This window comes from Podarcis vaucheri (genome assembly GCF_965113315.1).
Source record: "Podarcis vaucheri genome assembly, chromosome: 13".
Lineage (NCBI taxonomy): Eukaryota > Metazoa > Chordata > Lepidosauria > Squamata > Lacertidae > Podarcis > Podarcis vaucheri.
In genome coordinates, this window is record NC_138751.1 from 29,257,418 (window position 1) to 29,269,694 (window position 12,277).

The following is a 12,277-nucleotide window of genomic DNA, read 5'->3' on the forward strand; positions in this document are numbered from 1 at the left end:
GCGCCGCCTCCTCGTGAGCGAATAGGGGAGAGCGTGCTGCGCCTATTAATCAGCTCCAAAGGAAGTTGGGTGGAGCTTTTGCTCGGGAGGGAGGGCAGTAGGCATGCAGCCCGACCCTCCCTGTGCATTTTGGGCTGGGGGAGGGGCGGCGATGGCGCTCTGCTGGAGGGGCGCCGGAGATTATTGGGGGGGCAGAGCCCCCCCAAACGAATTTTTGAGGGGGCTCGGGCCTCCTCAAGCCCCATGGAGTCGGCGCCTATGGGTGTCGTCACTATCCTCTAAGTATTACCGATGTGGGTCAACTGCCCTGTGCCAGATGTTCCTCCTTGGACATTCTCCCTACACCCAATAAAACTCTTTACTGTTAAAAAAAAGCTTTACATTATTTTTTGTTGTTGCAGCTGTTCACAGCCACTGTTCCCTCCATCTGCTGCTGCATTTATTAACTTACGATAATGTTTATTTCACTACTTATTATTACATTGATATCCCATTTCCCCTTCAAGGGAAGCTCTTTGCTGTGGCACATGGCTCTTCCTCCTTCCCCATTTTATCGCCAAAAGAACCCTGTGTGGTGGGCTAGGCCACTGGCCCAAGGTCAACCAGGTAGCTTCATGGGTTGAGTGGGGATTTGAACAATGACCTCCCAGGTTCTAGTCTGACGTGCTAACCATTACACCTCGTAGGCTCTCAGGGGTGCTAACTTGAATGAAATATTGGGGTAGTCCAGGTAATAACCGCCCCTGCATAATCGATCACAAGATCACATAATCGATGCACGCCATTTGAATGGCAAGACCCATCAACATGGGGGGGGCAGCCACTTCAAATATTTAATTGAGGGTGCGAAGGGACCTTGACCCCTAGGAGTTGGCTCCTATGAAGGCTCTCCCCCTGTCAAAGTGTGTGCATGTTTTTAAAAAATAATACTTATTAACTTTCCATTTTATACCATAGAAATACAATCTTGGTTTTTTCACAAAGTTCATGAGCTCAAAGGAGCTCGAGTGATGTGAAGAAACAAAGTCAATGTGTATTTTTAAAGGCTTTCTTCTCCATCACCACGTGATCCCAGCCGATCAGGGATAATGTTGTGAATGTGATGGTGTCATTAGCACCATTAGGTACTGCATTGCCCTCTTTCGTGGCATGAGGGGATGGTAAATGCATCTCCACTGCGGAGGCATCATGTTCAACATGCTCTTCCTTGACATAAGACGCTACAGTGAAACTATCACAGGCAATGTGTAGGCCTGGTTGTCTTGGCAACAAGGATGCCTTCTCCCCCCTCCCATCAAATCCTCACAAACCTTTTTGTATGATTTTCTCTCCGCCACCCCTATCCCGCACGAAAGATGGGGCACTTGTGTATTAAAAGCAACTTCCTGCCTCCTTTTGGCTCAACGCCGCTTTCCAAATCTGTTGTGGTTTTGCCTCTGCGCTGTGCATGAGGCAGTCTTTCAGGCAAGGTTTTGAGGTTGCCGAGAACAACATTACAGCCAAAACAAGCATCGCTAAACAAAGGGAAAACATATTTAAGGAAAACCGAAGGTAATTCCAGACACTGCAAAGGAAACTTAAAAATAGCAACTCTCCCCTCTCCCTTTGTTTTATTGAGACACCCTGAACAGCTACAGGATGCTTCTGACCCTATAAAAATTCTCTTGGGGAGTCTTTGTGGTGTGTTTTGCTTACACTCATCTGACCACTTACCATATTTGGCATTGGGAAGGAAAGTTCACCAGTGTCAGATTAGGACACCTCTGTGTGTTTCCAAACAGGAAGTCATGTTATTGGCCAATGGGGCCAAGATTCCCATTCCTTGGAATGAAAGGGGATGCCTCAGTCCTTGCTGGAAAGTAGACTAGCAAGAGATCAAGAGATTATCACAGTGACCACTTGCAAGGAGCCCATAACTAGGGATTGAAAGACTGGTCAGTTTCAGTTCTCTCATCTTCCAGTCTTAAACCCAGTTCTCCAGGTTTCTGGAGCAATTTGTTTTGTTAGAGAACTGTTTCACAAAATTCGGAGAAGTGCAAGTTTTGAAGGATAGCTGAGTTTTGGCTCTCGTGTTGTTTCGGTTTGATATACATGTCCTTAACTGCAAACTGAATTGAGTTTCCGATTTCTCCCGGTGACATGGCAGTAAACACTTACACAGAGCTTTTAGGGCATAGCAACATAGAACGTTAAATGTTAAATGCATCATGGATATTAAATTATAGGAATTAGGGGTTCCTTCCAGACAGGTGTGTATTGTGGGCTGACAACTGCTCCTTGTGCATGCAACTTTTTGGCAGAGCCCACGCAACGTCATTAGTATCAGAATGCCAGCCCCTGTTCTCCCTGTAATAACAATAATAATAATACTTTGGATTTTCCCATTCTAGGGTAAAACATCTGGTGGTGTTCTCCAGAAGTTGTTGGACTACAACTCCCATCATCCCTGACCATTGACCTTGCTGGCTGAAGGCTGATGGGCATTGTAGTCCAACAACATATGGAGGGCACTATGCCACCTGTCCTAGCCTAGACCCGTTTTTGTAATATTTAGAAAACAAGCTTTTCGAAAAACCTTGCAGGCAGTAGGCACCCCTTAGAAGTGCCTTTTTCCTTTCTTGCTCTTATTAGATTATGACTGCTATATTATCGAAAAACATGGTGCACTTTCCCTGCATCCGAATTATCATGATAGTTACCTGCAGTTTTATGCAGATTTTACTGATGAACTCATCATCACATTGGCATTTATTTGTGTGCCCCTCCACAGGAGGTCTGGGGGGTGGCAACACAAGAATGGGCCTTTTCTGTGGTGACTCCCATTTTGCTGAATGTTCTCCCCTGGGAGGGTCACCTGGTTTCTTCATTGCATATCTTCAGGTGCCCAGCAAAAACATTTCTCTTCAACCAGGCCTTCAGCTGTTAATCAATTTATGGCCATGTGTGTGTGTGTGTGTGTGATTATCTTCTCCTCCTTTTACTCTTATTATATAATCTATCTTGTGTTTTATGCTGTAAACTGTCCTGTGGTCTCCTGATGAAGGGAAGTATATAAATTTAATTAATTTTGATAGCCGTGTTGAAAACCGACAAGTTTCAAAAGCCATTTCCAATGTCAAAGAGTTGGGGAGCAGCTGCTGAAAACAAAATAGGAAATGCCTATCGAAATACACTCAGAATCCTGGATCAAAGCCAATATTTTAATTTAACAAGTTTTTATATGTTGATTTGTTGAAAATAAAATATCGTCCATCGTCACATTCCCCATTCTTTGGGCAATCTTTGGAGAGCTGTGCCTTTGACCTGATGACTCTTGTTTTCTTTTCCCAGAGAGCTTTGGGTGAAGGCTACCACCTTAAAAACAAAAGGAATGCCCCCTGTGTCTACACCCCACCTTCTCTTAAAGGTAAGGTAGCTTTGAATTGTTTGTGACTTGCAGTTTTAAGTGTTAGTGCAAAAGGGCTTCCTTCTGTCTGTCCTGAATCGCCCACCATTTGACTTCATTGGATACATCTGCACACATACACACAAAGTTCTGGAACTTAACACCTTTTAACTGTCAAAATAAAAAAATTCCTTCCAGTAGCACCTTAAAGACCAACTAAGTTAGTTCTTGGTATGAGCTTTCGTGTGCATGCACACTTCTTCAGATACACTGAAACAGAACAGGTTTCAGTGCATGCACACGAAAGCTCATACCAAGAACTAACTTAGTTGGTCTTTAAGGTGCTACTGGAAGGAATTTTTTTATTTTGACTATGGCAGACCAACACGGCTACCTATCTACTACTGGAACCTTTTAACTGTGTGTATATTGGGACGCAGGTGGCGCTGTGGGTTAAACCACAGAGCCTAGGACTTGCCGATCAGAAGGTCGGCAGTTCAAATCCCCATGATGGGGTGAGCTCCCGTTGCTCAGTCCCTGCTCCTGCCAACCTAGCAGTTCGAAAGCACGTCAAAGTGCAAGTAGATAAATAGGTACCACTCTGGCGGGAAGGTAAACGGCGTTTCCGTGCGCTGCTCTGGTTTGCCAGAAGCAGCTTAGTCATGCTGGCCACATGACCTGGAAGCTGGAAGTTATTGTCCCTTGGCCAATAAAGCGAGATGAGCACCGCAACCCCAGAGTCGGTCACGACTGGACCTAATGGTCAGGGGTCCCTTTACCTTTTTAACTGTGTGTGTGTGTGTGTGTGTGTGTGTGTGTGTGTGTGTGAGAGAGAGAGAGAGAGAGAGAGAGAGAGAGAGAGAAATTCCACTTGCAACTTCAGTCCATACATAATTCCCCAGAAAAACATTGACTGCAAATGCCGCCTTCTTCTTCTTCTTCTTCTTCTTCTTCTTCTTCTTCTTCTTCTTTCTCACAGTTGCATGAAACTCCCTTGCTGCTACCCCTCCCTCCATCCCCCCCGTCCCCCAGGCTGCCGGGGAACTTGCAGTTCTAAGGAAACAGACTCGGCAAGCACTTGATTTGGATATGCGAGGTGCCCCCTCTCCTCCCACCCTATGCTTTTATTTTTATATTTTTTCCATAAAGAGTTGACAACTCCATCTGCTCGGAAAGCTAACCATTCCACAGCAGCGAAGGTGACCTTGGGCACACAGAGAGAAATGCTGGGGAAGGAAAGGAATATGTGTGGGCGGGTGGGTGGGTTATGCATGAACCAAACTTTGCATTACCTAGCGCCGACTTTCTTCATTTCAGATGAACAGAACCAAGATGCCAGGGAGATGGGGTGACTCATAGCAGTGTGTGTGTATACAGTATATAAAATGGGGAGGTGGGAATCTGATCTGGTCAGCAAGCCAGAACCTTATTCTCCCCTACCCCTTGACGGGTGGGCAGGGCCACCCACCTGTCAGTCACCTGATGATGTCACAATGGCATCAGGCGATGATCAAAGCTCTATGCGGTGCTTTGAAGCACTGCTTATCAACAGGCTTGAAGCTGCAAGAGTGATGACTCCAAGCATCCTTTTGGAAGGATTGAGTTGCCCCATGGAGAACTCAGCCCTGAAGCTGATGCAGCAGACTTTTAAGTCACCCATCAGCTGTTGGGTGGTGACTTCAGGACTACTTTCTGCAGGGATCAGCTGCACAGTCAAGTTCCCCATGTGAAGCTTGGTCGTACAGCCTGCCCTACGCCTGCTGCCACATATTATGTGGTCACGGTTTGGGCAAAACAGCCTCACAGGCCAAACTGGGACCTGTGTCAGGACAAATCTAGCCTGCAGGCTAGAGATTCCTCACCCCCATAGAAGACAGCTCCTAGGGGCTGAGGTCCCTTCAGCTCCCCCAATAAAATATTTGTGGGGGTCACACGCCCCCATGTTGATGAGCATTGCTATTCAAATGGTGTGCCTGCACTGCATCTTGTGATCAGTTATGCTGGGAGGGGCTTACCTGCCGCCCCCCCCCCCAATATTTTATTCAAGTTGGCAGCCCTGTTATGAACTATACTTCTCTGCATTTCTCCTTAAGCCATGCAGCTTTTAAATGCTCTAGCCAGAAACATATAAAAGTTTAGTTTCTTTCCAAAAGGTCACATTTTAAGGACAATCTGTTCCAAGCAAGGCCCAACTTGGAAGTGGAGGAGGATTAAATGACCCGCTCCCCTACCACTGGAGAGCCAGTGTGGTGTAGTGGTTCAGAGCGGTAGTCTCGTAATCTGGGGAACCGGGTTCGCTTCCCCACTCCTCCACATGCAGCTGCTGGGTGACCTTGGGCCAGTCACACTTCTCTGAAGTCTCTCAGCCTCACTCACCTCACAGAGTGTTTGTTGTGGGGGAGGAAGGGAAAGGAGAATGTTAGTCGCTTTGAGACTCCTTCGGGTAGTGATAACGCAGGATATCAAATCCAAACTCTTCTTCTTCTAACAGTCTCTCAGTGGCAGTGTGCCCTGCTGTACGGAGGACAGTCCTCTGTTTGAAGGACTCACAGAGGCTGTCCTTTCAAAGTCCCTTTTAAAGATAAAGGGTCTTGAATTCACTAGCACCTGAGCAGCAGCACGAGCAGGTACACAGATCACCTGGCCTCAGTTTCCTCCCCATAGTGAGATAGCTCAGTTGGTTATAGCCTGATGCTGACAACGCCAAGGTTGCAGGTTTGATCCCCGAATGGAACAGCTGCATATTTCTGCATTGCTGGGGGGGGGGGCTGGACTAGACAATCCTCAGGGTTCCTTCCAACTCTATGATTCCATGATGTTTTCCCTTTCTCTGTAAACAGAGTAATTATTTCTTCATTTGCATTTATGCACAAAAATCAACATGTGCCAGTTTTATGCAAGTCTCCCTCTTTCTTTGTGTGTGATGCATTCCCACTTTTTAAGCAACGCATGAGCAGCTTCTTCCGTCAAACAAATATATAGATATGAAAATGTTGGGAACTCAGAACTGTATGCGATTAACAACATGCAAAATCTGAGCCAGAGAGTTCTCGATTTGAGATGAATTCATAACAGCTGGCCTGGATCCCTTTAAGTAGGCGCTTCATTTCAAATGCCTTAAGTTAGATATACCCCCAAACCCTATCAGGCTCCTTTGGGGTAGATGTTGGTATCAAGAAAAGGCCTCTGAAAATTAACGGCAAATTACCATGGTCAGGTTTGTCCTCCACAAAAGATGACCCTCCAAGTGCCCCTATTTTCCAGGGACAGTCCTGGATTTTCAGAAGCCACCATGGTTTCTGATTTGATCCTAGAATGTCCCACTTTTCCTTAGGACGTCCCTGTTTTCATCAAAGAAATGTTGGCTGATATGCATTTTGAACATACCAGAAGAAGTTTATAATCAGTGTGACTCCCTCCCACAGTAGATGCAAAAGTAAATGACCCTTCTTCGTCATCAATGATACTTCCGTTACATATTTCCTCAAGGAAATATCCACGTTGAAATCATTGCATAAAGTCTCCCTCACTAGAGCATATTCTGGCATTGTTTAAAAACCTCCCACCCAAGTAGGGATCTGAAGGCAAAACTTGGGTTTGACTTGAGAAATTCTTGGCTCCCTTGGGAAGGAAATAAACACAGGCCTTCTGTTTTGAATGGGAAAACCAAAGAACTCTGGTTTGCAACTACATTTAACAGCAGTGCAATGAAATCAGAGTCTGTTGAAACTAACATCAAGGTCTCTGCTGAGGAAGGCCTCTCTCTGCCGCTGCCTTCCAAAATATAACATTGACAGAAACAGCTGACGAGGATCACAGATGCTGGTTTCTTGAAAGCGCAATACCTGGAATTTCTGGAGGTATTCCAAACACTTCTTATTACCTACTTTACACAGAGAAAGAGAGAGAGACACACACACACATTAAGCGTCAGTTTGTCACTGCATCTCCTTCCAAGCTCTGGGAGCCAGACTCAATTTAAATTATGTTTAAACTCGCTGTCGGTCACATTAGGAAAACATGTTATTGGCATCACAGTTAAGCCAAGTGTTGGTCACTGAACATACATTAATATCACAGTCTCCTGGCCATTTATCCCTGGCATGCTAATATTGGAACACCATACAGGTAAGGTTTTTCTAAAACATGCCCCACATTGTACTTAAATTGAGCCTTGAACCTCCAACACCTTGTACTTCTAACTGTGCATTCCCCAGTGCTGCTGATATCTATGCAGCAGGAGGTTGCCATTGACTTCTTACCACCGACTTTTAGTTCTCATTGTGTCAACTTTCAACAGACAGTCCTTACTCATCCCTTCACAAAAGCAAGCCCTTTCTTTCTCACTTTGACACATCACCTGGTAGAAATGAAAGGCAGCCGTTCGAAGCATGGATGTGCGCACACACGCAGAGCTTTCGATCCAGTCGTTTGCATTTTCCAGTTTTAGCACTAAGGTCAGCAGCAAGAACATCCACTCTTCCCCACCCCCTGAGTGACAAGTGGCGCTAACTTCCCAAACGGAGGTTGGAAGCGCCAAGGCAGTTGGAGGCCAATGTGTTTGACAACAAAGCCCTATTTAAAGACCTTCCCTTGTGCTGCGTTCCTCTTCCCACAATCTGCTGTTTGTATCATGAGCGCTGCCAATAATCGGCAGCGTTTCCTGCAGAACGCAGCCTGGAGAGGAGGGCGTCCCAGGAGAAAGGGAATGGCCGCAGCAGGAATCTCGACTCTCTCCAAGGCTCAAGGCCACTTTTGGGTGGTGATGGGGAGGGCAGGGAGGGAAGAACTTGTAACGAGGGCTGTGCCAGGAATTCTCTATCCAACTCTGGGTGTTTGAGAAAGGCGGATTAAAGTGGGAAATGATGCAAAGAGGAACAACTGAAATGAACACAGGAATCGGGAAATCAAAAGAGTTTTACCTATATAGAAATTAGCAGAGTACATGAGAGTGCTCTAAAAATCTGCAAGACGATTTCTATATTATTAGCTAAGATTATGATTGTGGGTACCACCAGACTGTCAGTAATTTTCAGGCAGGATTCAAGAGTGTGATACAACGTTAGGTTTGTGCAATTGAAGTGAATGAAGGGCTCTGGACCCCCTTCAAATGTCCTTTGTATTGTGCATTCATGGAGATTTCTTCTCATGATAGTATCAGGGCAGTTGTATACCACCGCACTTTCAGTATTGTTTGTGCCTGCAGATGTTTGCGGTGAACATAGGTCTTTTGCTCCAATCGGGGCATGTCCGGTAGCTTTCTGCTGAAATCCTGCAACTTCTTCTTCTTCTTCTTCTTCTTCTTCTTCTTATTATTATTATTATTATTATTATTATTATTATTATTATTATTAACAAATGTTCAGGGGGTGGGAGGGGTGGGAGAGGGAATGTCCTCTTTTCATTGCACTATAGCGCAGGAGTGCCCTTCCAGACCATAATACAGTGGTGCCCCGAAAGACGAATGCCTCGCAAGACGAAAAACTCGCTAGACGAAAGGGTTTTGCGGTTTCTGAGCTGCTTCGCAAGACGAATTTCCCTATGGGCTTGCTTCGCAAGACAAAAACGTCTTGCGTTTTTTGCAAGTTTGTTTCCTTTTTCTTAACACCGTTAATACAGTTGCGACTTGACTTCGAGGAGCAACTCATAGAACGCGGTGTGGTAGCCTTTTTTGAGGTTTTTGGTGATTTTTGAAGCTTTTCCAAAACTTTTCCGACACCGTGCTTTGCAAGACGAAAAATTCGCTAGACGAAAAAACTCGCGGAACAAATTAATTTTGTCTTGCGAGGCACCACTGTAATGAAGGAATGCCGTGGTGGCACTGCTAAAAAAGCTGAATGATGTGTGGACAGTCCAGTATAAATCCACCAGCAATGCAGTATTACTGCATCCAGGACATGTGGCAAAATACTGTACATATGCAAAAGCAAACCCACTAAAAAAAATAAGTTTGCTTTGCCATGCAGAAAGATGACAAGGAAATGCATTGAAAGGTGTGGTTTGAAACAGCGACTAACAGGAAAACTTATAAAGACCCCACAAGCAAATCCGAATGAATACTCGTTGTCATCCAGCCACCCTGAGAATAGATTAGATCAAATGTTCAACAAAGACCGGCAACCCCCCGCATAGCTCAGTTGGGTAGAGCATGAGGCTCGTAATCTCAGGGTTGTGGGTTCAAACCCCATTTGGGGCAAATGATCCCAGCATTGCAGGAGATTGGACCAGATGATCCTCATGGTCCTTTCAACTCTATGATAAATTCTGTGGAAGCAAATAGGGATGAATCCAGACATTGTACATGCCTTTAAACCGGGGCAGGGAGCTGCGGCCCCGGGAGGGGTCTGGATGTGGCCCTTCAGGCCTCTCTGGGAATTCTCACTTTGGTTTGAGCCAGTGCTGTTTTTAGATAGGTGCCTGGGTCATGTCATGGGTTGAAGGCGAACTCCCATCTCACAGGCAGTGGCTCAATCGGCCGTAAACGGCTGGTGCCGCAAACCTGACTGGTGTTAGGCGAAGGGGTAAATAGACTGGGCTGATAGATGAAGCCAGAATTGGGGGGCTGGGGGCTGGAGATGAGCAGTGTTTGGAGTGCACATGCCCCCGGTACTGGAAATGTGCTGCCTGTCAGAAGAATGTGAGAAACCACATGCCAGAATGGTGTGTGTGTGTGTGTGTGTGTGTGTGTGTGTGTGTGTGTTTCACATCCTTCCTGTTCTCCGACAGGGAATGCTCACTGCCAGTTGCTCGCCCCCCACAAAGTGCTGCACTCATCCATTTCCCGTCAGCCTTTGCTCTCATCATCACTCCCCCGCACCTATTGTTCGCACCTGTCTTTCTCTAATTCTCTTCTTCTTCTCCCCCCTCCCCAAGCTATTTGATCTTCTGAGGGGGAGTTGGCACATTGCCTTCCCACACATACCTAAAGCTTTTACATTGTTTCGTGCCGTCTGCTGCTTTTAAAGGGGCTCTTATCTCTCCTTCCCTCCCGGGGAGAACTGGGGTGCGGGTAGGGGGGAATCTTGAGGCCGGGGTGGAAGTAATGAGCTGTAGTCTTGCCCACAGCCAGGCTTGTCCACTCTCCCTTGATTTGGCAGGGCTGGAAAAGACATAACGATGATGAGATAAAATGCGAGGCGGTGGGGAGCTGGAGAGCTCACCCGCTTTTCCCCTGAAAAAGCGGTGTCTAGGAACCATACACAGTCACCCAGCAGTACTGCTCCCTAATCCCTTTTTTTAATAGTTAAAAGTAGCTGTGGAAGCCTGAATTAGATTGGAATAACTGCTTATCCCTTTGCATTCCAGCCATTTCCCCCCTTCCTCCCCACGGTTGCTTTCCTATTCACGTGGTGGGGAGGGGAAATGATATAGGCACCTGTCTTCCCCTGCCCCATGGACACAGATGGAAATGCCTGCAGATTAGCTCAGTTGGTAGAGCATGAGACTCTCCATTCCAGAGCCATGGGTTCGAGCCCCACATTGGCGGAAAAGAGATTCCTGCACTGCAGGGGGTTGGACTAGATGACCCGCGGGGTCCCTTCCAACTCTACAGTGCTACGATTCTATGAAAAGCAAAAGGTGACCAATGCATAAAAAGAAAGGATTAAGCACCTCCCCTGCCCTGCTACTCCGGAGATCAGTGATAGCCAAACTTGGCCCTCCAGCTGTTTTAAGACTACAACTCCCATCATCCCTAGCTGACAGGACCAGTGGTCAGGGATGATGGGAATTGTAGTCCCAAAACAGCTGGAGGGCCAAGTTTGGCCATCACTGCTGTAGATCAAACATGCTGCCAACCTCCCAACGTATCGTATAGCCATATAGCATCTTGCTTCTCCTTGCTAGCATTCCTTAAGCTGTTGCTGACAGGACCCTGCCTGCTGTGTTTATGCCCCTGTCTTCCTTTGAGGTGTGGCATATATTATTCACCCCATCTAAGCAGTTTACAGGGCAAATACCCGGATGGCTGTCAGAAGTACAAGAGGAAAGGGCATGTTCACATTACTGCTTCCTCCGCACCCAGTGCTTTTAATTTTTGAAGCCGCATTTACATGGCATTAGCCACAATCCGTATCAATCCTGTAGTTTCTAGTGGGGTAGGAGAGAGCTGAAAAGAAATTACATCTGGCAACCAATGCACCCCTTTGATTTCAGATAGCACATGGGTAGACGAGTCTAAAAAGCCCAGGACACAAATTTTCACGGCCCTCCATCAGCTATGGTGGCTCAGTTACCAGAAGTAATTTATTTAACGTTAACTTTGGAAGTGCATTCTCAATTCTCACCAAACTAAGCCTCTGAATGTATATTTTGCTCTAGGAGGCTTATGGATACTTTTAGGCAAACTAAGATTCTCCATACTTTAGTTTAAGGCTTTGGGGGCAAATGCAAAAGAGGACAAGGCCCTTGCAACTTCCATAGCTGTGCAGAAGGTGGGATTTCAGCCAGACAAGCAGACGCTGGTGAAGTTCCCTCTTCTGCAAAACTGTTCCCTGTCGCATCTGGACACTCTGCTTTGCATGGGCATCTTTTCGAGCTCATGTTGCCCTGGCTTCTATCTAGTCTTGGTCACCCCTGTCTCAATAGCACAATCATGTGGGGGAACACCCTTTCTGCAGACTTCGCAAAAGCCTGCTGTCAATGGAGGGATGTGGCCTTGTAATCTTAGCTCCATGCGCCCTTTGTCCCTGGCTAATGCAAACACAAGTAACTCTAAGTCCTCCCTACAATGCACAAATCTGGGATGTCGACATGAGCCTTAAGCTTACGTTCTGACCCACAAGCAAGCTGCAGTTTCCCCTTCACAGAGCTACAATTCCCAGCACCCGTTACACTTCCCAGAATTATTTGGGGGTCATTGTACCTTAAATGGGCTTTAAATGATGATGTGGA

General features: G+C 46.4%; 1 protein-coding gene across 1 annotated transcript in view; it reads left to right on the top strand.

Annotated features, from left to right (window-relative positions):
- PPP1R1B (protein phosphatase 1 regulatory inhibitor subunit 1B) overlaps nt 1–12,277 on the top strand; it is a 52,615-nt gene that overhangs the window by 21,130 nt on the left and 19,208 nt on the right. Inside the window, exon 4 of the mRNA XM_082197394.1 lies at nt 3,331–3,406. Within this exon, the coding sequence (XP_082053520.1) occupies nt 3,331–3,406 (76 nt within the window). The remainder of the gene's footprint in view (nt 1–3,330; nt 3,407–12,277) is intronic.